The sequence below is a fragment of the Geosmithia morbida genome, assembly GCF_012550715.1.
Source record: "Geosmithia morbida isolate 1262 chromosome Unknown scaffold_19, whole genome shotgun sequence".
Taxonomy (NCBI): Eukaryota; Fungi; Ascomycota; class Sordariomycetes; order Hypocreales; family Bionectriaceae; genus Geosmithia; species Geosmithia morbida.
This window is the reverse complement of record NW_023336206.1, coordinates 145,701-170,049: the sequence shown is the minus strand read 5'-3', so window position 1 is coordinate 170,049 and position 24,349 is coordinate 145,701. Positions and strand designations below refer to the sequence as shown.

The window sequence follows — 24,349 nt, the reverse complement described above, 5'->3', positions numbered from 1 at the left end:
GTATTGGCAACGTACCTGGACAGCTGAGTCAAGCATAGATGTGCTCCGTATTACCCAGCCAAGGTACTTCGAGAGTCGACGAGTGCAAGGGGGGGCCCAAGGGGGGTAAGGGGAGAAGGTGTGTGGACAGGTGACGATTGCTAGATGTACAACGCAGTCCCGCGGTTCTACTCTCCACAGTGCGTCAACGCCACCAGCTGGGAGTGGGGAGCAGTATGCAGACTGAGCCACACGAGTCACCGCCAATAACCAGTCACACAAGCTCCAAACCTCCGTCTGGGGCTCCGGGTCAAAAAAAAAAAATTCTGAAAAAAAAAATTCTGAAAAAAAATTCTGAAAAAAAAAATAATAATAATAATAACAACAAAAAAAATAATAAAAGCAGACCGGCCCTCGCAGGCCTTGAGGGGGAGGGGGGGCAACCTTGGACAAGGCTTACTACCAGCGCTAGGATGGATGGCCTAGGATGGATAGCCTACGATGGGGACGGTGCGAAGTTGCAGATGGCGCTTAGTCCCGACCGGCCACGGTGCAGTGCGGTGCGGTGCCAGAGCGGTTGGGTTGCAGACGTGGCCGCAGGATGCACGAGGCGTGTGCGTGACAGTGGGTCAATCAATCCCAGATCCCAGATCCCGGACCCTAGCAGAAAATAATAGCATGCCTACTCCGTACTCCGTAGATGAGAATTACGGTTGTCGCTGGTGCCCGATGGTTTCTCGTCCAAAAGCTGATACGTCGTTCTGGTCGCACCCTGTAATATCATGAATAGTACAGAGACCTTTCCGTCCCGAAACCGCCACCTCTCTGATGATATCATGTCAGTGACCAGCCAGCCAGAAGAGATAGCAATCCTTGCCGTGAGCGAGGAAGGGAGGAGTCGCATGCGGACGCAAGGACGTGGTTACCTTACAGCAGCGTTTTAGCCTCTCAAATATTGCCTCTCGTGTGTTACACCCGAAATCGGCGAGCGTGCGGGCCGCAGTCACTCACGATATTTCCTCCAGAGTGATCGTGTCAAATCTGCTGGCGGGGCAAGGGGGGTCGGAAGCCTAGTGCCACGTATAATGTTTGGGTCGCCGTCGAATAATATAATTGCCGGTCGATATGCTCTCGGCACTGTAGCAGGGCCGTGTCTGTCTCTTTCACAAGTGCTATGCCTGTACAGAGTACAATATGTGCAGACACGCGAAGGATCGGGACGCAACATCTCTTGGAACCTGGACACGACAGACCCGGTCCGCTGACGTATGTCAATCTGGCGCCCAGATCCCAGCCCGGGTGAGACAAAAAAAAATAAGGGAAAAATAAAATAAAAGCAGTTTGCTGTCGTAGCCCAGCAGAGGCCAAGGACTACGCGACGCTGGTCACCGGACAATCGGCAAGATGAGGGTGGCAGAAGGGAGAAGGAAGGAAAAGAGAGAGGAGAAAGAGGAAATCGGGACGGATGAGATGGTTTGATGTGAAAATTGACTGCTCATGCTCATCATGCAGTGACATTGGGCTGGGCCGGGGAAAGTGTTTGCAATCCTGGATCCAATCACCAGACCTTGTTGATCTATCCCGACACGCATCATGCGCGCACAAGATATCTTGCCCACAGACACGCACACAACTCCAGTGCCAAGGCTTTCCATCATAGCCAAGGGTCCCTCCCCTTCCTTGCCAACATCGACATTAGGCCAGCACTAGCACATACCCCAAGGCCACTGTCAACTTTCCTGTTTGTGCATAGGTCCTGTGTATACCGCACACTTCACATGGCCACGCCAGAAATCTCAAGCCGGGGGGCACTTGGGATGCTGGGACAGCACGCACCAAGATTGTAAGATCCCTCCCCGCCCACCGTGTGTGCAGAGCTAACCAACTGTTGGCTAACCTTTCTAAGCCCATCGTGGTTGGCTTGGGACCGCTCGTCTGGCTACTCAGTATGACGAGTATGAAAGCACCCGTACATCGTATTGTGTGCGAGGACGGGCACACATACGTATTTGGGAATGGCAGTTCATTCCCAATTGTCGTCGGATTGCCCCTACCACCGCCATGAGCAAAGCGCCATCGCGCCTCGCTAATGGCCACTCTCTTTGTGCCCTTGCTTCCCCCCCCCCCTTTTTTTTTCAACCTGAAATACGCTCAGAGTAGTGACAAGGAGTGTGTGGTGTGTCTGCTCGCTCCGTACTAGAGCAATGTGTCGTATGTACGTAGTTGTACGTCGTAATACTCGGTCCATGCTCCCGTACTCGTAGTATACCTGAGTTTGTCAGTAAGAGAATGGAGGAGGGGTACCCCTGATGCTCGTTTGTCACTGGGTCCGGCCCGTCATGCGCCCTCACCGCCCGGTCTCTCTGGCAGGGGTCGTGGCCTAGGGCCGCATTAAATGACCAGTCTTCGAATGTTGGAACCCTGCCAGAAGCCTGTCGGCAGCAGTGTCGACCTTTTCATTGGTGTGACTGGGGATGGGCCATGGCCATGAATGGAGAGGGTGGATCCTGCCGATTGGATTGCCCCCCCCCCGGCTCTAAGCCATGAGAACATGGCCTTTCCGAGAGACGGGGCCAGATTTAGCACAAGTAAGGATGGCGGAAAGTTTTGTTTGCTGTACTCCGTACTCTCTGCTCCGTGATACTCCATACTCGATGCTCGTAGGTATATGCACCACCAGCACCCAAGGACTTCCCGTATTCAGAAGCTCGGGAGGGGGGCGTTACGAGGCGACTGGTACGCTGTTTCGGAACCCGTTGGATACGACGTAATTTTACTTATTTTTTGCCTTCTCTCCCCCTGTTGGTAAAATGGAAGCGGCACGTCACAGCCTGGCGACCGGTCGTATGTTTTGCGCCCGCCCCTACCCCTCACCTTTCCGCGACTGGCTGGGATGGATGGCCTGCATTTCAGGGCGTTCGGGTATCTAGCAGGCAGGCATCATGTCGGGCGTCCCGTACCGCACAATGCAGCAGCCGCTGGTCACACGGTCACTCTCTTCTGTCAGTCACCGTTGGTGGAATGATGTAATGTTTCCACAACGGATCAAAGCTGCCAATTGAATGATGAACTTCTTTGCAGCCAAGACACTTTCCAGCTCCCTGTGAAGTCTCTGCCATGTGCCTTGTTCAAGATCTACCGAAACAGGTTAGATTTTTCTCGTTGGTCGAGCTGATTCCATGAATATCATTACTCTGTAATACTACATGCGGGCAAGCTTGGATGCTTTCGATGCATACGTGACAATGTACTGCAATACAAAGAGCATGACCTCCGGATTGCATGTTGTGACAGGGCCACAGCTTACCTCGAACACGACAATCATTCCCAACCAACTTCCCAACCCAGGTTGAGAGGTCTCTCCAAAAGACGCGCCACAATCCTCATACGAGTAATAGTTTATATCAGATGCTCATCAGTGGAAATACGCTCGGCCACTGTTCTCGGACAGTGTGGGTCTCGGTCTGGCGGGAAAGAAAGAGCGGTCGTTGACCAACGAAAAGTGCGGCTATCACCAACGCAAGCCTTCCAATATCGTATGTTAGCAGTAGTATCAATCATTCTCGTAAAAGGGTAGCCCATTGTGCGAGTAAAGAATCACCACAATCAGCCTCTGGCATCGCAGTTTATATTCAGCCAAAATGAATAGTCGCACGCCGCCCCTCCACGAATTCGTCTCTCTGTCCAGGGCGAGGTAGAAATAATGGATCCCTGGTTAGCGACTTCTTCCAGGCGCCTCCTACCCGTGCTCATTGGTTAGTTGTGTTCTGTCGCTTGCCCAAGTCAGTGCTAGATTCAGGCACGAGCCACAGAGAGGGGGAAAATCAACACAAGTGGAACCGCACACTTTTATCGGTTTGGGGATGAATTTGTGTTTGTGTGTGTGAATAACTTGCCTTGCCCGAGTTAAAAGCAAATTCGCGCCTCAATACCGTCGGGGGCATAAGAGGGAGGTTGACTTACCTGTTCTTGTAGACCCCGACAGGACTTCGAGCCACCTCAACCTTACAGCCAACACTGTTGTTGGTGATTCATAACCACATGTGACGTGTTAGGGAGAAATCACACTCCCCTCGCGCGGTTGGCGGCGGATCGCGCGTCGGGGAAAGATCCATGCAGTGGAGTGTGCTCCCGATTGACTGGAAACGCACAACGCTTGGCCGCTGTATGGCGCGACCGGTTATCCTTGGGCATTGCTGCAGGACCAATCATCGACCGGAACCGCGAGTTTGCCACTGCCACACAGACCCGCGAGTTTTTTCAGGGCTTTTGAATTGATCCAAGGACACGCGTGATTCGCAAAAAGCCTTTCGAGTTGCGGCCAAACATACGTCGTGAACCGTATGTCATCCACGGGGACCCGTCATGTTGTTAGCACCCGACATCTAGTGTAACGTCGGTATATGATGCATAGAGAATTGTATTGGCTCTGCTCTCTTAGTATCGGTTTGTCCTCGTAACTTCTGTGCTCTCCAAGCTCCATCACAGGGTTCCGCAACGAGGTGGTGCAGCCACCGCAGAAGGCGTATGAGTAGCCCTCGCACCACATCTTCATCAAAACGCGAGCAGAGCTTCGAGGGCTGATCCTGGAACATGACTTGATCTGACTGAGCGTGGTGCGTTCGGATAGTGCTTCCCGGCGGAGCGACCCTGTTGTACAACTGTTGATGCGCACTCGTTAGGTCTTCATGTAGCACTGAATTTGAAACCCTGCATCCTGAGATTAGGCAACTGCGTCGTACGGGCCATGGACGATCGGCATACGGTATTCGGGAAGGAAGCCCAACAGCTCCCGTGCGACGTACAGCTCTACAACAGCACTGTTTGAGCATATAAGACCCCCCAATGCTGGCGTTTTCACTTGGCTGGATACGATGGGATCCGAGGTCGGTGGTATGTCCTAGTAGAACAGCCTGGTAAACTCAGGTTAACCATGGCCGGGAGGAGCAAATTCAGTATTAGCTGTCGGCAGCCTGGAAATTGAAGGTGGACTGGCACATCAGGCAGAACTGGGGTATTCATAACAGCACAGATGGAGATCTCCAGAGATGGAATCTGATGGAATCGGAGGGGTATGCTTAGAAGGACAGAGCTGAATACTACAGCAAGGCACGAGCGGTGCTGTTGCCTCTCTAGACACCTGTAGACCCATTGCACCTGCCTCCTCTCGGACGAAGGAAAAAAAATGAACTTGGCTGGCAAGAGCCACTGGTAAGGAATCACTGTCACACGGGGCAGGGGCGGGGGCAGATGCGACGTCACTACTCCTGAGTCTGGTTCAAACAAGTCAAGTTGAAAATCGGATGCTACTGTATTGCCATGGGTATTCTCATACCTGTTGTTCTCACTGCGATATCCTATCTTCGAGGGGTCGGAAAGTAACTAAAAAGTCCCATCTAGGATTACAGCGCATGATTTCAGGTTAGTGATCAATCCAACAACCTTGACGGCATGTTGGTATATCCTGTCTGCCACCTCAAACTTGACTCACCAGGACAAGTATGCCGCTCTCCAGAGGCGCCCCCTCCCCCGTCTGCTCTCATCACCTAGGTCACGACACCTTCTGATTGCTTCATACCTGGTTCGCACGTGCGACATACCCGCACGAGTGCAAATAGGCCATCTGCTGGGATGTCGGCAAACCTTTCTTCCAACACCAACTCCCCACCGATTACGCCGTCTCCCCGTCATTGTGCGGCGCTACGGGGTAATTCCCCTACCGCACCATCAGCATAAACCCGCTTCTCCCTCGTCCACCCTCTACTCCCTTGCAAGCTCTACGAGATGGCCGTACGAATACGGAGTAGGGTTGCAATATTGCACACCGACACTTTGCTTATTTAGACCTGGCATGCTTCCCATTCGTGGGCGACAGCACGCTACCTGGAACCCGAGTCTCTGGAGTGACACCCTCCCACGATCTGGGTATTCAGTTGAGCACTTATGATTGGCTGATACTGGGATACATGGCCCGGTCCGCCAATCGCATGCGTCTGGATTCGATCACGTGAACAAAATCTCATGCGCGCAATCCATGCAACCTGCATGGTTCCCGTGTGCCATGACCCATGGACCCAGTCTATCCCCTCTCGTCTTGTCCCTTGGTCAAGCTACGCATTATTGCAGAGTAAGGAATACGCGTGGCAACATGTATTGGATCCGATACCTCACCGATGCTTCCTTTTCTCTCGTTTTCTCGCCTCTTTTTCTCTGCGTTGCAGAGGACACATACCCCACGCCGACAGATCCCTCGGTCTCAGATGAGGTGGGACAGTCAGCAGCAGAAGTGGCAGGCATCAGCAACTTTCAAGGACCAGCCAGCCTTGACATCCCTCCCACATCTGGTGGGTGTTGGCCTTGGGGGAGGGCATCGCCCTGTCCCTTGTGTGTGTGTGTGCGTGTGTGTTTCTCTCGTTGGTTCACATTGCATTACGACAACCCCCCCCCCCCCCCCCCCCCCCCCCCCCCCCCCCCCACCACAACTGTACCCTCGGTCTCCCTTTCTCCCTTTGCGTGAGCATCAAAGATACGGCGGACACACTCACCGAGAGGCCATGTGCAACAGCCGAAATTGGGAAATCCACACCGCTAAGACGAACTGCTTCCCGCCTTCCCGCTCGGATGCCTGAGCCCTGGAATACCACTCAACCACTGTCCAGGCATGGTCTGGTCGCCGCAATTTCGCGCTGCACGAGTAATTTGCACTGTGGAGTAGGGGGCATAGCGCTCGCACCGTCCCGCCTACTGCACGTCATTCGCTCCTCTTTCCTTAGCAGCACGGAATATCACTTGACGGAGGCTTCAGCTCGCACTAGGTTTGGACAGTGCGAATATACAAATTCACACCAAACGCCGCCGTTAGTGCTACTAGGTCACAACTAGCGACCGGGCCAGGGGCGTGTGTTTCTTTCTCTCTGTAAGCCTCTCTGTAAGTGCTCCGTATCTCTCTCTATGTTCATGCAAAGACCCGTAATTCCAGCGCGGACCTTTACCAGCCCTGCTGGACCTAACAACAAGGTGCGCCGAATTATTCACCATTGATTGACATGTGTGGCAACGTCAACCCCACTAGCCGACCCCGCTGGGACTCTCACCCACGCCCCCTCCTCAAAAAATAGACCAAGACGGACCCGGTGTACGGAGTACGACCATAAGGTGGCGTGTTACTGCCTTAACCAAGCCGTTATTGTGACGGTGACTGGTCGGGTGCCCAAGTCGCAGCCTATGCACCGCACGGCTTGGCAATATGACATCTTCTTCGGCTGTCAACAGCGGTTGACTCAGTCCCCGACTCACATACGAGTACAAGCAGCAAGAGAAGGTGGCCAGCAATTATGACGCGGGGAATGAGTGTTTGACTCTCGAGACCAACGGCAGCGCTATATGCAGCAACCACGGGACCTCGTCTGCATGCACGGAGATGCATAAGCTGATGTGGTCGATGCAGGTCGGACAGGGGCCGTCTGGCGGTGGCCGCGAGGCTTGCTATACGCTGCAGGCGATATTACTTGTCCGTATTGACAAACACGACTTCAACGACGCCTTTTTTCTTTTTTTCTTTTCTCCTTTTTTTCCCCCTACCGGACTACGGCCAGACGCCCGACATGACCCGTATACGAGTAGCGACATTCCCTAGGCGAGATCCAGATGCTGGTTCTAGCGGCAAGCCCCGCGCGGCGAAACGGCCTCATGGGTTAGAGCCCAAGGGCCGAGGCCGAACCAGGATAATTAAAAATCGGAGTGCAACGGCGAGAGTCGCCTTGACGGGTAGAAGGCCGGCGCCTCGCATAGACTCTCGGCCTCTACGAGTGGGCAGGTATAGCGCTGTGAAGTCACAGGCAGTGATGGTTGGGCCCCAAGAGCGGCTGCCCGACTGAGTGTCTTTCCCAAAAAACACACTTCAATCCTGGCTCACGCGCATCTCATGTCATGCTGGTCCCCCTCCAAAGTGCACACCAAAAGCAGATGGGAGGGGGCGGGGCGAGAGTGCTACACTGCTGCTACGAGTACTGCTACATATACTACGTCGTCGTACATGGTAATAACGCCGTAGCACTCGGACGAATCCAAGGCCCGCACTATGTGGTGTGCAGGGACGGCTCGGCACTGCATGGTTCACTACTAGTACGAGCAGCCCGCAAGGATATGGGCCAAGGCATGGCACACAGAAGCAACCCAGGTCCGACTTATCGATGAGCTAATAAAGATGAAAGGCAGGACATGCAATGCTGTGTCGTATGAGTAGCTGTGCTGTATGAGTACAAGCTGCACAGCCTAGGTCAAGACTCCCTCTGTGCCAGTCGTCTGTCGTACAAGCAGCATCACCTGCAGCAACCTACGCCCACGGCAACCCACGTCGACGAAGCAGCGGTGAGCGGAAAATACTATACTGCTATGTACGAGCAATCGAGCATGAGCATACATACGGCATACAAGCAAACAGCCATATGTCACCACTCACCACTTACCAAGTCGATGCAGGTGAATGCGCCTATGCGCTGATTTATTGTGGCCAACTGGAAATGAGTGCGCAGTATTACGGAATATGCTAACACTGATTGACCCCTCCCCCCCCCCCCCCCCCCCCGGCGCCCCCTTGTCTCTCGTTTTTTTCGTTTCTCTTTCCATTCTTGGCGTGCCTCGCATTTGCTCACTTGTACGGGAGTGATGGAAGTGATGTCCCATCGCTCCTTGGTCTGTTGTATACACATACGACGTGATATACTCTACAGAACCCATGTCATACGGAGTAGATCTAACAGAGGGAACAGTACAGATATGATGATTGTCTGCGCAGCAGCACAACACAACCCTAGCGCGATGATGTGACGATGGGGGCACGTCGCCTGGCCAAGTTCGGCATGTTGCTTTGCTGTTGGGGGGGCTCGATGCCTTTGATACGGCAGCAACTCATCGGACCGCATCATCCGAGAGCACTCGAGCACATCGGGGGGGAAGCATCAACGGTACAGCATGTCTGGTTTATGCTTGATGGGTCACTCTCCCCTCCCCATGTCTCGTCGACCGCGTGCACGGGTCTGCTGGCGGCGGCTGCCGCCAAGAAGCGGCCGTGTCCGGGCAATGCTTATATTGGCGGGATCCGCATCGCCGCGCTGCCTTTCCTGAGCAGCCATGGGGAGCAGGGCGAGATACGGAGCAGCTCCCGGGTACCGAGAAATTGAAGCGGAGGGCGGATCCTCGATCGTGGACAGAGCGGGAGGGATGAAAGGGGGGCGGGTGCATGCAGTATCAGTGCCTCAGCATCGCATCACTCTGATGATACCACTGGGCTGACACTGTACAATGCGGTATTACTATTACTTACGACTACGAGTACTCCGTATAGGTCGCAGTATTCGGTACGAGTACTCGAGTCCGCAGCTTGTTTGTTCTAGGCCAAATCATAGGAGGGCGTCGTGTGATAGGTTACCTTGAGGGGGGACCAAGCAGGGGTTGGAGACGGAATCCAAGCAACGGTCCGAGGCGCCTGTGCAGGAGCAGGATCAGCCCCATGGTCGTCTCAGCTTTGGCCACCGACCAGCATATACTCCATACGCTCACCAGCACTCAGGTTGTATTATATACATCAAAACACACCGTAGAATATGAGCTTGTGGGCTGACAGGTACGATCCCAGCCCACACACGGACAACCACATGCGAGTACGCACACGCACACTGATGGTCCAGGACCAATCCCGGTCAGCGCCCTTCCTGTCTCCGCTGGGGAGGGGTCGAGAGAGGCTGATGTCATGCTGGGGGAGAAGAGAGAGGAGGCCAGACCAGGCATTTCCTTTCCGTTCTCCCCTCCCTCATCTCCTTTCCATTAACCAGGCAAGGTTGAGCATTGATTTAAATCGTCCCAATTACCCGCGCTACAATACACTATATGTATGTACATGCATATCGTCATGCATCCCGGGAAGCCTTTCCGCTTCTCGGGGATGTCAACACCCCTGCTCCCCCACCTGCGGGATGGCAACAAACGCAAGGCAGTTGCAAGCTTGATGGTGATAGTGCACACGCACACCCGCGCGAAAGGGGCAGAGAGAGATGGAGACATACGTACGAGAGACTGGGTAATACACACACACACACAGAGAGAGAGAGAGAGGGAGGAGGGAGGGAGGGAGGGAGGGAGGAAGAGAGGAAAGGGGGGGAGGGGAGGGTTTACGTTGTGACGGGAGCAGCTGTCCCCGACGGATGGCTGTATTGCTCCTACGTATCGTAGTCGGCCACGTTTCTCTCAGTCTACGGAGCAGGCGCCATGCGAGTAAGCGTCTGAGATGTGCTCTCTTGGCTCTAATCCTGCATGCAAGCTACCGTCAACGTCAGGTGTCCTCGTGTGCGCTACCGATGACACCAACAATGTCTATATTTTGCTTTTTTTTTGCTTTTCCCTTGAGGAAAACAACTGAAAGAGGTAGGTAGTAGGCATATCTCTCTTTTCTTCCAACCACATGGTTTGCTTCGTTCCCCTTTCTTTTCTTTTTTTTTTGTCTCCGATGCACACCCTTCTCCACGATGTCAATGCAGGGTACTGATGGACAGAGAGTACTAGGTACCTAGTAAATACTAAGAGACAGAGAAAATAGAAACAGAAGGAAGAGGAGGACAAGGTGAAAACAGGATTTGTTGCATGTTTTAATGATATAGAATGCTTGCTTTGCACAAATATGAAGTGACATCCATACCGGTTGTGGGGTTTTAAGGAAAAGAAGGAGAAATGATTAGGGGACAAAGGGTTTTTTTTCTTTCTTTTTTCTTTCTTTTTTCTTTCTTTTTTCTTCTTTTTTCTTCTTTTTTTTTTTTTAAAAAAAAAGGGTAACAAAATATCCACAATGTTGCGACTTGCAGGGTAGTAAAACATGTTTTGCTTTGATTGGGATATTTAGAAACAGATTTGCATGTTTATGTGTGTTACTTCATCTTCTTCTAGTCCTTTCTCTCTCATCTGTATCGAAGTCGTAGCTGAATAGCACCGGTACATCCCAGTAGTGAATTTATTTATTTAGTCCTGACTCATCTTTTAGCTTAGATCTAATCTGTATGGGATGGGTCTTCTTTCCTGTAAAGAGTAGACACGACATCTCCATCTTCAGCCGCAGAAAAGAAGAAGAGACGGAAAAATTGTTTGAAAAACAAAAAGTAGTTTAGGGTAGTTCATATTGTGAGAAGGAGGAGCGGGAATCGATCATTACGGCTTGTCCGAGTCTACGACGAATGAACCACCGAGGAGAATGGCTGGTTCATCAATCTTGTGGTGCTCGTAACTGTTGACGGAGAGGGGGGGGAGTCAGTATACAGGGTGAGAGGCGAAGGAGGGTGAAGGAAAGAAGCTCACCTCAGTGTCCCAACACCGCCCGCCTCGAGCAAGAAGGCCGGTCCATCCTGCAGCGTCTTGCCGACCCACCTCGTGGCCAGGGCACGGAGGATGTGCCCGTGGGCGACGATGAGGACGTCTCCGTTGGTGCCGTCTTCAGTCTTGTGATTGTCGATGACGGGGGCCTGGTACTTTTGGCGAATGTCGTTGATCAGCCTGTCTAGACGGTCTGTGACATCTTGGGGGGATCTTTGAGAGGGACGAGGTCAGTATGCTGAGCAGCAGGTATCACTACCAAAGAGATAGCATGTTTCGAATAACGTGTATGAAGAAATAGGAAGAAAGGGGGAAGGAAGTATATATATATATATATATATATATATATATAGAGAGAGAGAGAGAGAGAGAGAGAGAGAGGGAGAGAGAGGGAGAGAAAACTCAGAAACCCTCAAAGCGGACAATTCTCATATATATGAAATGAAGAGAAGAAAAAAAGGAAAAAGAAACTTACTCTCCTCCTGGACATCCATCTTTCCAGATATCCCAGGTACCCTTGTATCCTTGGTCTGCGCGAATCTTGCGGATCTCGGGGCTCGTGATACCCTCGTAGTCTCCGTAGTCCCACTCGCGAACGTCTTCTGTGATTTCGATCTTGCACCCGCAGCCCAGAAACTCGCTGCGGGGGATGGGAAGCTCCCCGTGAGGTGACCAGGGAAGCTCGGCCGGGTTGATGCCCAGGTTGAGGAGCTCAAAGGTGCGTTGGGCACGGGTACGGGGGGAGACGTAACTGTGTTGGATGTCGTCAGTCATCAGAATGAGGGACATGTGAGATGTGATAGAGACAGAAGATATAGCCGGATGGCTGTGTGAAAAGAATGAGAGAGGATGAGAGAGTGAGAGAGAGAGTGTGTGTGTGAGAGAGAGTGTGTGTGTGAGAGAGAGTGTGTGTGAGAGAGTGAGAGAGTGAGAGAGTGTGTGAGAGAGTGAGAGAGTGAGAGAGTGAGAGAGAGAGAGTGNGTGTGAGAGAGAGTGTGTGTGAGAGAGTGAGAGAGTGAGAGAGTGTGTGAGAGAGTGAGAGAGTGAGAGAGTGAGAGAGAGAGAGAGAGAGAGAGCCTACATGTGTGACAGCTTATTAGGGACTATGAGACGGTCATTTCCCACCAAGGCTTGACCTGTGGCCCTCACTCGCTTCTCGCCATTGGAAGTGAGAGGAATGTCCGAGGATCCGGTATGACGGCCGTTGAGGGACCATTCAGTCTCACCGTGACGGATGATGAAGACGCGAGGTGTCGACATTGTATGTGCGCAGCAGTGTATGCTCCGTTTCCTATGAGATCAAAGCTGCTAGACGGGTAGAAGTCTGGGTGTTGCGTGTCGACGATGGTGATGCCGTGTATTCAAGATGAAGGACTTGAACTGATCTTAAGTCGGGGGAGGGTAAGGCCAAGTTCAGTACGGAAAGGTCGGATAGACGGATGGGTCATGGGCTAAAAGCTTGACGGTGATGGAACAGGGTGCTCCGTAGAAAATATTGAGTAAGTCGGCATACCCACTTTTGGAATATCCCCTCTTTTGGAATACCTCCACTATTGTCAGGTATCGTCAGGGACCGAGGAGTCGAAGAAAAGAGCCAAGTATCTTGATTGAATGGTTTTTAAGGTTCTAACTTGGAAAGGGGGGGGGGGGCATTATAGGAGCGTCAGGAAGTTATTTGTCATACTTTTTTTTCTTTCTTTCTTTCTCCGTTTCCCCCCCCCTCGACGTCGTCGGTCTGAAGTACTCCGTAACATGTAGAGATTGTATTATGTCCCTGTCGAATCTGACCAGAACGGTGCCGAAGTCGACTACGACGAATGACACTACAAACACATATTCACCCAAAGGTGGGTTTGTGTGTTAGGTGATGATGTCATGTTGCTATGATCTTTTGCGACCTTTGCCGGAGTCGACACACTTTTGATGGTCGAGTTCTACGTGATGTTTTTCTCCATGACAGAGATGAAGTAACCTTTTTTCAAGTCTTATCTTCACGACTAGTTTCCTATACCTTATACAGCTTAGCTATACTAGCTCCTATAGGTAGTAGGTAGTACTGAAAAGGAGGGGGATGAGGAGGAGGAGGAGGGGCGAGCATATAATATATGCCGCTCGGGAGGTACCAATATATAATATGATTTCTGAGTAACACATTACCTTCTCGGGAGAGGGGAGAGGGGCGCTAGAGCCTTATCGCCTCTGGCGCCTAAAAAGCAGGCCCCTAGGCAGCGTCACACACACTTTACGTTGCAAGAGCCGATGACTATGACGACTACAGATTACATCGTACATCGGCCAGGCTCGTCCTTCCCCACGTACGTGAAGCTTCGGGCCCTGATGGCCCATGGCTCCTTCCAACATGAGTACTAATATGCTAATATTACTTGTAGTAGTCCGTTCGACAACCATGAGTGCAAAGACACCATGTGATGGAGGATGTGGACGAGTATATATGACAGAAAGATGCCAGCAATCGCACAAAAACACATCTCATCATATTTCTTTCTCTCGTTCTCACCTTCTGACCGAGAAATGACATCTTCACCCAAGATGGAAGAGTCTCATTCTCCCCCGCTCGCCCCGCCGCCCGCATTTTCCCTTTCCCAAATTCGAATGCTTAGTCAGAATACTTCGGACCCCGGATCGACCATCCAACGAACCTTGGGAAGCTCTCGACGACGACAGCAACAACAACTGTAACAACAACAGCAGCAAAGAAACATCACCACCACAACAAAACAAACTCCGCCGACGACCCGGGAACCTCTTTCACCGCTCTCTCCAAGCAACCCGCGTCGCACGCTGCAGGGTGCCGACATCTCCTCTGTCATCCAGCCCCTCCTTCTATACCCGAACGCAGACAACTTGATCCTCACTGGCTCGCGCGCCCCCCCCCCCCCCCCCCCCCCCCCCCCCCCCCCCCCCCCCCCCCCCCCCGCCCCCCCCCCCCCCCCCCCCCCTTCAACTCGATATGCCCCCGCCGATCGCGGCCTGGTCTCGATCCACAAAGGTCAAGGCGGGTATTTGGGCCGGAGCGTTTGGCGCCATAGTCATAGTCGGTAGCCTGACGGGAGCGCAGCTCAAGCAGGATAAGCAAAAGGAGCAGGTATGTCTGAGGGATTCGTCATGATATCTAAGAGGGGGAGATATTGAGGGAGAGAAGAAAATAAAAGAGAGAGAGAGAAGAAGAAGAAGAAGAAGAAGAAGAAGAAGAAGAAGAGAGAGAGAGAGAGATAAAAGAGACTGATACATGATTTTCTCTAGAAAATTCGTCAATTCAGGGAAACCACTCCGGAAGAACAGATTGCCGCTCTGCAAGACCAGAGGAACAGTCTGGTCGGACAGAGGGACATGCTGCAGCGCAAGGTCGACCTCTTTAAAGAGAGGAGGAGGGAGAGGGAGGCGGACAGGGAGAGGAGACGGGAGGCTAGCATGGCCAAGGCCGCCGATCCGGATAAGTCGTGATCTCCTCCTGGCCATGAACACCACCCCGTCTACATCAATTACCCTACTGTACCATTTCTTGTATCATCATATACCCATCACGAGACGTCAAGGAGCTTCTTTTCTTCTTCTTCTTCTTCTTCTTCTTCTTCTTCCTCTTCTTCTTCTTCCTCCTCTTCTTCTTCCTCTTCTTCTTAACCAAGGATGATTACATGGCTTGTTTTATTTTTACTGGATTTGCTGCCACCCTGCTATTCTCTATACGTCGCCACCTTCTTGTTTCCCCGCGCTCTCTTCAAAAACGCCGAGTTGTCCACATTCCCTAATGTCGTAAAAATCATGTTTGCTTTTCTTTATTCCTGTCTTTTTTTTTCCCTTGCTCTTTTCTTCTTCTTCTTACATTATACCATTGTATCCGTATCTCCTAGTAAGAAAAAAAAGTAGAAGTAGAAGAAGTAGAAGTAAAAAAAAGACGGATAAAATTACTCCATGCTACCATCGGCCAAAGGGAGGGGAATAGCCTTGTACAGCAGAATGAGGGCAGAGTGAGACTCTCCTCCGCCAGCTAGCGTTTCAATCTTATCCCCAGGAACCTCCGTCACCTTCTCGTCATTGAACCACCACCAGGACCCGTCCTCCTTCGACAGCTTGCCAGTCTTTGGGTCCACGTGTCCCGGCTTCTTGACGTAGGCCGTGTAGTGGCCCGAGTCGGCGCTGCCGCCCTGGTGCGTCACCACGCCGCGCAGCTCGTACAGTCCGGACTGGTTGGCGCCGTCGTCCTTGCGCAGCGCCGGGTCGATGAGAGCGTTGAGCTCCTTCTTGGCCTGGAGGAGGGCCGAGTCGCGCTCCGCATCAATCTCGGCGTCCGTTTTGTACGTCTCGCCCATGGGTGTGTCGCCATCGGCCGTCGCTGTCTTGTCCTTGTTGTCCTTCTCGTCCCTGGCCTTCTTTCTGGCCTCGTCCTCCTTCTTCTTCTTCGTCTCCGACTCTGTGGGAAGGCCCTCGCCGCCGGCGATGTCGCCCAGGTCCCGCGTGTGCGACAGCTTACGCCTCTTGCGGGTACGCTCAATGTCCTCCTCGTCCTTGCGAACCTCACGCACCCGATCACGCACCGGCACCAGAGCCTTTTTCAGGTCGTCTGAGCAGAACTCGACAATGTCGAGCTCGTGCGGGAACGTTACCTTGCGCATGATCTTGGCCTTCTTCTGCGTCTCGCGTTTCCAGAAGAAGCGCACAAAGTGCACCGCCAGGTACTTGGGCGCGCGCGAGATCTTGGACTTCTTGGTGTAGACGGCGTCGCGGCCCAGCACCTCCGATTTCTTCTCTAGCTTCTCACTCAGCGCAGCCTCAATGCCGTCGCGGAGATGGTTTGTGTGGCCGTCAATGTGACAGTTGAGCTTATAGAACTGGTCCCTGGACACGACGGCCTTCTCACCAGCGTCGCGCGCTTCCTTCTCGTCGCACTCGAGCTCCGACGTGAACTCGCCCGACATGTACTTGTCGATAAAGGATACCTCGGGCGCATTCTCGGCCTCCTTGACCTTGACCTTTTGTTTGAGCTGCTGCACAATCTGCGACCACGCCTCCTCCGCATCCTGCTGCGCGTACCCGGCACCGGTCCTTGACTTCTCGGCAAACTGTGGGAAGACGACGCGCAGCGCGCTGAGGAAGTTCATGGGCGGGAACGAGTCTTGCGTCTCGCCCATCTGCTTATACAGTCTAGACAGCTGGGCAGCCAGGTCCATCTGCGAGGCGTTGCCCAAAAGGCTGCTGCCGGCCGAGCTCGACCTGTACTTCTCAAGGGCTTTCTGGAGTTCGGGGATCGACCGCAGAACCTGCAGTGTCGAGTTGAGGTAGCACGTGTTGCCCAGGTTCATGAGGCCCGCGGGCGTGGCTCCAACCTGCTGCGCCTGCTCGGCCTCGGTCATGTCCTCGACGAACTTAACGGCCTCCTTGGGCCGGACGAGTTCGCTACCACCACCTCCAGGAGAGCCCATCATCATGATGACCTGGCGGGGCTTGAGGCCCAGCTTGCTCATGTCGGCGTCATCCTTGAGCTGGCCTCCCTTGATCAAGATCTTTTGGCGTTCGGGTTCGACATTGGTCAGGCTAAAGACCTGAAGCTTGAAGTCTTCGCCGGTGGAACTGGGGTCGACTTCGATATCGTACTTTTTCCCCTGGTGCTTAACGACAACTAATGATTGCCACAACACAGTCAGAAGGCGTGTCCTGAGTTGGGGAGGGGACCCTTGGAGGGCGGGGTAAACGCACCTGGTATTGACGCCATGATGTCGGTTGTAAGGGTCGTCTGCTATAACAAACGTATGACTTGTGTGGAATTTTCAAGGGAATGTAAGAGAACTCAAAGATGGAAGAAGATATCCTGCACAGCAGGGAAGAAAGGGCAAAAGAAATGGATGCAGTTGAAGCGGTGTCTGTAGGTATTCACGGTTGGAGAGGCGACAGCTAGGCTGCGTCACAGCGGCGGGTACCTATCATATGTGGGGAGGAATTGGTAGCCACGCCACAGTTCTACGACCTTCCCCGAGCTTCAGCCACATTACTATATGTGGCGTAATTACCTTGGTCACGTGATAAATCTGGCTTCATTGATTCCCCTCCCTCCTCCCCAGGATTGGCGAGAGCCCCACCAAGAGACGTCAGGTCCTTGGGCTGTACTGGTTGCTGGAGCTCTCCGACTGACGACGTCCCTTCCCCCCCCCCCCCCCCCCCCCCCCCCCCCCCCCCCCCCCCCCCCCCCCCCCCCCCCCCCCCCCCCCCCTAATCCGACTCCCTCGCCCTTACTCGGCTAAACCCCCCCACCATACAACAAAGGATACATGGGGTCAAGAGAGTAATTGTCTTTCCATCATGGTAAGGAAGGGAGGGAGAAGCCGTTTGTTCCCCATTCACGTTGGAATTCATGATCGCTGACCGATGATGGCTACATATAGTCTCAATCCCTCCGCCCGTACCTCCAGTGCGTCCGAAGCAGTCTGACTGCCGCCCTGACGCTATCCGACTTTGCCTCGCAGACGGCCGAGCGTCACAATGTCCCCGAGATCGAGGCCCAGTCCTCGCCCGAGGTGCTCTTGACGCCCCTGACGATTGCCCGCAACGAGAACGAGCGCGTGCTCATCGAGCCTAGCATCAACTCGGTCCGCATCAGCATCAACATCAAGCAGGCCGACGAGATTGAGCACATTCTCGTCCACAAGTTTACCAGATTCCTGACCCAACGCGCCGAGTCCTTCTTCATTCTGCGTCGCAAGCCCATCAAGGTGAGGGCTCCAAGTTGTCGCTTCTGCTGCTGCCGCCTCCGTTGTTTTGTCGAGTATTCGTGGCTGATGTTGTTTTGCAGGGATATGACATCTCCTTCCTAATAACAAACTTCCATACCGAGGAGATGCTCAAGCACAAGCTCGTCGACTTTATCATCCAGTTCATGGAGGAGGTGGACAAGGAGATTTCCGAGATGAAGCTGTTTGTGAGTTTTCCGACACCCATCCTGCCCTGGTCCTGGGAGAGAAAAAGGAACATATATGTACTGACCTCTTGTCACCCTCAGCTGAACGCACGGGCACGTTTTGTGGCCGAATCTTTCCTCACACCGGTATGTTGGTGTTTACCTTTTTGTGACTTGGCAAAGGGGATAGTAGTGATCAACCTCGTGGAAAAAATGCTGACACCCTTGGCCGTTCCAGTTTGATTAGACAAGAATCGAGTAACAAAAATGAGCATAGCAGTCATGTCGATACGGGGCCAACTGAATTTCGAGATGGGCTCGAAATGGACTTGAAAAGGATTTTTAACCGGGGTCGTTCCTCCGACGGTAGGAGGGACAAACTCCTAGACGTGTGGGGTTTAGAACGACACGTTACATGACAATCAATATAAGCAACTTTTTTTTTCTATTTCATGAGTCGACAAGCCATTAGGTCTTTCCATTGTTCGATTCCCTGGTTTCATTCACCGATGGGGCGAGAGCTGAAAAGGTGTCCGTTGGAGAAAGGGTTTATCGTCGGTTATATACATGTGCTCTGAACGGATCATGACAGTGGGCCATTTCATCTCCAAAAAGGGTATGGTACAATGGGATTGGGAAGGAAGCCTGCTCTATTGTTCAATATGGTATTCCATTGTTTCTCTGGGTGGAATTATCACGAGGACCGATTGTGCGTTGTCAGCTGCCGCCAGCTGCCACCTGTTTGGGCTCCTACAATGATCACATATAGGCGCCCCAGCTTCATGTTTCTCACAGCCACCATTCGGATAGATATATGGAGCTAGTCATCTCTCTCTTCAATTGCTAATCTGAAGCCGGCCACGGCAGGCGCGTAACAATAAAGCCCAACCTCTCTCTTCTTCAGCCCCCTTCTCATTTTTTCTTCCTCATCGAACCCGAATCTGAGCTGGGCACCAACATATTTAACCCCCCCTCCCCCCCTTCACATCCCCTACATCTGATTCTTATTCTCGATTCGTCTCTGTATCGAAGAAGACTCTTGTTTCCTTCTGCTTCATCTCATTCCCCCCTCTCCCTTCTGTTGCATCATCTCGATCTGCGCCGACGTGGGCTTCCCCGGTGAACCGTTGTCACTTCTCACGCTGAGCTCTCGAATCCTCACGATCGGCCTGTTCTTTCCGTTCTCTCTCTCTCTCTATCTTCTCTTTTCTACTTTGAATGAAATCCAGCCATCATCTGATCATCTACAGAATACAAATAGCTTCTGCCACCATGGATTCTGGGGCCTACGCAGAGCTACAGGCTCAGATGCTCGTCAAGATTCTCAAAGATCAAACCGGAGCTGGCTACAACTCGAGCCACAACAGCATTCACGCTTCCTCGACTGGCAGCAGAGGCGAGAAAAGTCCCGTGGCCATGCCTGGTAGCGAGACGGCAAGCTCGTACGTCAATGCGTCTTTCTTTTCTACGTCTACCGGCTCCGCTGGTTCTCAGGTGAAACGATTCCTTTTCTTTTCTCTTATTTTTTTTCTCTGTCATCTCTTTCTCTCTCTCTCTCTCTCCCCTCTCTCTCTCTTTCTGATGTATCTGATCACGCAAACCTCGTCTACTAACACACTGTTCTCACTAGTCCGGAACGGAGTATGCCACCCAGCCCACGGGCCACCATTACCCGTCTGGCTTAGGCAACGGGGAGAACTTCTACCAAATGCATGAAACGGCCCACGACAACAAGTCCCACCAACAGCTTGAAGTGACCCCTGTGAGCGATGGCAGCATTCCTGTAGCACCCTAGATCGGTGACCCAGACAGCGACCAGGCTCATCAAGATATTCCCATTCCCGCTCCTGGCCCGGGCCACAGCTACTCCTACTCTGCCCCCTATGCCTCCGTCTTGCAGTTGGATGGCCATGAGGCCTCGGAGCCCCAGTCACGCAGTGCGCCCCAGAGGCACTGTAAACCTTACACGGACATGCAAGCTGTCCTAGCCCCTACGAACCCCCACGGCATGTCTGAGCCCTACGGCTATGGCCCTCGGACAGCCGTGGTTCAGCAGCAGGTCCCCCCTCCTCCTCCTCTCAGCTTTGACCTCCCCCTTGTTCATCGTGAGCCCCAGGCCTCAGTCGGGCAGGATGCCTTCTATCCTGGCCAGAACATGGCGGTCATGCAGCAGCAGCAGCATACTCCTGTTCCGGTTCCCGTGTCCAGTATGTCCAGCAAGTTGAGGGGCCTGCTTGAAACGCCCACCGGTCTCCCATCCTTTGAGGTAGCCATGCACCAGGATAACTTTCCCTTTGTCGAAAGCTGCCGTCAGTTCAAGACAATCAACCACGGTGTCATCAGGATTCGCAACGTGAGTGTTTTCCTTTTCTTTTTTTTTCTCCCTCTTTCTCGTCTCCTATATCCATCTCATTGACTGGGAACTCCCATAATTTGGATGTAACTGACAACACAACAACAACAATAACAACAACAACAACAACGATAACAATAACCAATGGAAAAAAAAATAGATCCCTTTCTCGACCAGTCGTGCCGAGATCATTGCTTTCCTCGGCAGGAACTCCAAGATGCTCAACGACGTGGACGAGCCGGTCCACATAATCATGGAGAGGATCACGAGCAAGACTATGGATGCCTACGTCGAGTTCTGCACGCTCGAGGACGCCATGAAGGCCGTGGAGAAGCACGTGTTCCACGTCAACAGCGGTCGTGCCGGCCGTCTCGGAGACAGGAACGTCGACGTCGAGCTCTCCAGCCAGGCGCGTCTGATGCACGACCTCTTCCCGCTCGCTACGGGTGTCGTCTGGGATGGCGCTGCCCCTCAGTTCAAACCCCACGATGGCCAGTATCCGTGGAACAACTTCAAGGGTTTCATTTCCGAGGAGGAGATGATTATGCTCGTCAAGCATGTTAAAGTTCCTCACCGAGTCAGTTTTTTTCTTTTTTTCCCCTTATTTTCCCTCCTTTCTTTCTCTCCCTCTCACTTTCTTGATGGCTTTCGTTGTTGTTCTTCTTACCTTCTACACAGCATCGTGTTTCCCCCCCCCCTGTAGTTCACAAAAGCTGACCGACCTCCCACCCAGTCCCCCTTCTCCAAGGAATGCCCCCAGCGGCCGTACGAGTGCCTTATCAGCACTCTCAAGAAGTTCCCCTGGTCATTCAGCGACAAGATAACCATCTCCCAGCGGCGGGCCCTTTTCAAGGCCACGTGTGACCTGAGCCGTCTGTTGCTGAGGTCCATCAGCCGCGGTGACGACGCGGTCTACCTCAACGCACGGCTCCACCATCGCCTCGCGGGCACGGCCATGTCCTGCCCTGGCTTCACGCCGCTCATGAAGGACGATCTCGCTTGGCTGCTCAACCTTGACTCGGCTGGTGTCTGCCTTTACGGTCAGCCCTTTTCTGCTCACGGGTGGCGTCACCAGTATGGTCTTGCGGCCAAGCCTGGGATTCCTCTGGACGTGATTGAGGTGTGTTGCCTTTTCTTCTTGTTCTCCCTGTTCTCCTTGTTCTTCTTCTCCTTCTTCGTATGGGTGTTTGCTCACTGATCGCTCTCTCCCATCCCTCCCTCGTCCTTCTGCATGTTCCCTACTTCCTCCTTCTAACCAAGGCACAGTGGTACATCTGCATTATCCGCGAGCAGACGTACCGCGACATGATGCACCGACCGGTCCAGGAGAGGAATGGCATGGTCGAGAGGTCCAGCGACACAGACATGCACTGGGGCTTCTTTTGGGCCGAAGTGGGCTACGTCAGCATCATGGGCGTTAAATTTGACCGCATGACTCTCGCTCAGGCAGCGAATGCGGAATTCTGTGCGGTTGAGCGTATCCTTCAGCGTGCGCTGGCCAGTAACAACAACAACGTCATCTGATCTCTGACCTGGCAGAGTTGGTGATGTTCATCATGCACACTGACACATTGGCTTCAAGGTGCACACACACACACACACTCACTCACACACACACACACACACACGCCACCGCTAAACAGGGGGGTGGTGCGCGTGTGTACGTTCTGAAGCTCTTCTTTCCCGGCTCGTTGTCTTTCTTTGGTTTGCATTACGGGATCAGGCGTCTTTCTGATGAAATGGAACCCCTACGGAGTATTGGACTGCTATTCTTTTTTTTTTTTACCTCTGGTTTACTTTCCTGATTTTTTTTTTTTCCCTTTTTTCCTATTTCTCTCTCTCTCTCTCTCTCCCCTTTTCCTCTTTTTCTTTTTTTCTTGTTCTCTACCTTACTTTTACTTCTCAGCTGCTTGCTCCTGGTCTGGAGCTACTTTGACACGGAACACACACAAAACAGACAAAGAAAATTGGGAGGGGAAACAATATCAGATTGGGATCATGGGTATCAATAGACAGGATGGTGCAGAGATGGATGTAAGAGGTTTGGATTCGGGAAAATGGGGGGGGGAGGGGGGGAGGAGGACGGGAAAGGAAAGTTGAGTGTTGATCGTGTGATGTATACATCTGTATGTATATATATATATATTATATATATATTAGAAAACGTGCAGGGAAAGTGCAGAACAATTAATACAATCATTGCGTTTATGCTAGAGTTTCATGATGCCGTTGATGTTGTTTCTGCATGGTGTTGCAGGGTATCGTTGTTTTATCACTACATGTATTCAAATGAATACTCGTTACAGGGTGTGTCTGTACGGAGGTCGCTACCAAAAGTGATTGCCTGACCCCCTATAAGGACAAAGAAAAGGCTAAACTAGAAAAGGAGAATTAGACCGTATAGATTCTATCATAGAAAATGTACACATAGCTTAGGTAAGCGGGACTCGACTATAAAACAGTCGAGTCCATCGCTCTATTTATGAGAATATAAGAACCTAACACTACACAACACCTTACCTGCCTTTAATGCATGTGAGCGTGTTAGTGGTGTGTTCTTATACACGCTACTACGCGTGTTAAAGTATAAACGGTTGATTCTCTAGAAATGATAAACGCTTCGAGAGAGAGGTCTTACATATATTAGATCACGCTCTTCGTCTACGAGATCCGAAACTGTCCTTATCGAATCTAAGAACTAAGGACATCTCTACTTTTTTAGGTCACCCCTAAAAGACTAAGAAAAAGTATGATATATACAGTAAATAGGTGTAAATTTGTTATAGTACCCACATTGATGACAGGGGGGTCAGGCAATTACTTTTGGTAGCGACCTCCGTATATGTAATGATGATATGTATCTTGTCAAGGTAGGTTGTCTCGGACGTCGTCGGAGTTGAAGCGGGATTGGATCAGATTACAGCCTAGGACTATGTTGCGAATCACCGTATAAAAGAAAGAAAAAAGTAGGAGGACATGGACTGCCGCAGTTGATAATTTACTAGTTTTACCACTGCATAACCATATATGGGTAAGTCTACGGATGTTACTAGTGTATAATCTGTACAGATTGTATATTATGCTAATGGCATACAGGTACGGAGTAGAGTCTACGGATATTACTGTACAGAATACGGAGTACAGACTATATCATCATGTACAAGTTTTAGCGGCAGTTGACAGGGATCATGGGGCTATAGCAGGGACGGAATATTACCATGGCAACTGTCAGGCTAGCTGGAGTCGCTTGGAGATGATGGACGGTCTGAACAGCAGTCTTCTTGACAGAGCAGACTAAATCTGCAAATTGCCACTAGAGGCTAGTACTGGCAGTGATGATAAGAGCAGTGATTGTCAGGACTTTCCTGGTCAATAGTACCATCAGTATGACTATACTCGTTAATCATCAAGCATCGGTAGCTGCACTCACGCATACGACTATGTTGCTTGTACGGCGTAGCAAACAATGTTGGGCATCGATCAAGATCACGAAACGCAGTGTGAAGGCACAGGGTATTGTATACTCTTATTGTGCAGAGGCATTGATACTGTACAGCTCCTACCCATTCAGTTATACAGTGCAATACCAGCAGCAACAGCAACAGCCACTACCCCTACCTGTACTCGTCGTACCTGTACCTGTACCTGTACCTGTACTCGTACTCGTAGTATCAGGTCCTAGGTCCAGGTCAGGTGCTAGTAATGACTCAAGTAGTGAGTAGTGAATGGCATCACATCTCTACCTAGAG

The 24,349-nt window shown here is 52.0% G+C and overlaps 5 protein-coding genes across 5 annotated transcripts; 3 read left to right on the top strand and 2 right to left on the bottom strand.

Moving 5' to 3' along the window:
• Positions 1-11,175: 11,175 nt before the first annotated feature.
• Positions 11,176-12,597, bottom strand: GMORB2_3559 (sedoheptulose-bisphosphatase; the record flags this gene model as incomplete). The annotated part of the gene is made up of 4 exons (XM_035465535.1): positions 11,176-11,251; positions 11,323-11,550; positions 11,813-12,048; positions 12,487-12,597. 4 exons carry the CDS (start codon positions 12,595-12,597, stop codon positions 11,176-11,178), a joined length of 651 nt encoding a protein of 216 aa, XP_035318523.1.
• Positions 12,598-14,308: 1,711 nt separating this feature from the next.
• GMORB2_3558 (uncharacterized protein) lies at positions 14,309-14,802 on the top strand (the record flags this gene model as incomplete). Its single annotated transcript, XM_035465534.1, has 2 exons — positions 14,309-14,443; positions 14,602-14,802. 2 exons carry the CDS (start codon positions 14,309-14,311, stop codon positions 14,800-14,802), a joined length of 336 nt encoding a protein of 111 aa, XP_035318522.1.
• Positions 14,803-15,263: 461 nt separating this feature from the next.
• GMORB2_3557 (ubiquitin carboxyl-terminal hydrolase 14) lies at positions 15,264-17,068 on the bottom strand (the record flags this gene model as incomplete). The annotated part of the gene is made up of 2 exons (XM_035465533.1): positions 15,264-16,975; positions 17,053-17,068. The coding sequence occupies 2 exons, from the start codon at positions 17,066-17,068 to the stop codon at positions 15,264-15,266; spliced, it is 1,728 nt and encodes a 575-aa protein (XP_035318521.1).
• A 584-nt stretch (positions 17,069-17,652) lies between these two features.
• GMORB2_3556 (actin related protein 2/3 complex, subunit 4) lies at positions 17,653-18,394 on the top strand (the record flags this gene model as incomplete). The annotated part of the gene is made up of 4 exons (XM_035465532.1): positions 17,653-17,655; positions 17,736-18,062; positions 18,143-18,268; positions 18,350-18,394. Coding segments are annotated over 4 exons (501 nt in total), but the record flags the coding sequence as incomplete, so codon positions are not given.
• Positions 18,395-19,519: 1,125 nt separating this feature from the next.
• On the top strand, positions 19,520-22,124 carry GMORB2_3555 (uncharacterized protein; the record flags this gene model as incomplete). The annotated part of the gene is made up of 6 exons (XM_035465531.1): positions 19,520-19,693; positions 19,878-20,009; positions 20,043-20,600; positions 20,761-21,177; positions 21,334-21,720; positions 21,867-22,124. 6 exons carry the CDS (start codon positions 19,520-19,522, stop codon positions 22,122-22,124), a joined length of 1,926 nt encoding a protein of 641 aa, XP_035318519.1.
• Between the last annotated feature and the right edge of the window lie 2,225 nt (positions 22,125-24,349).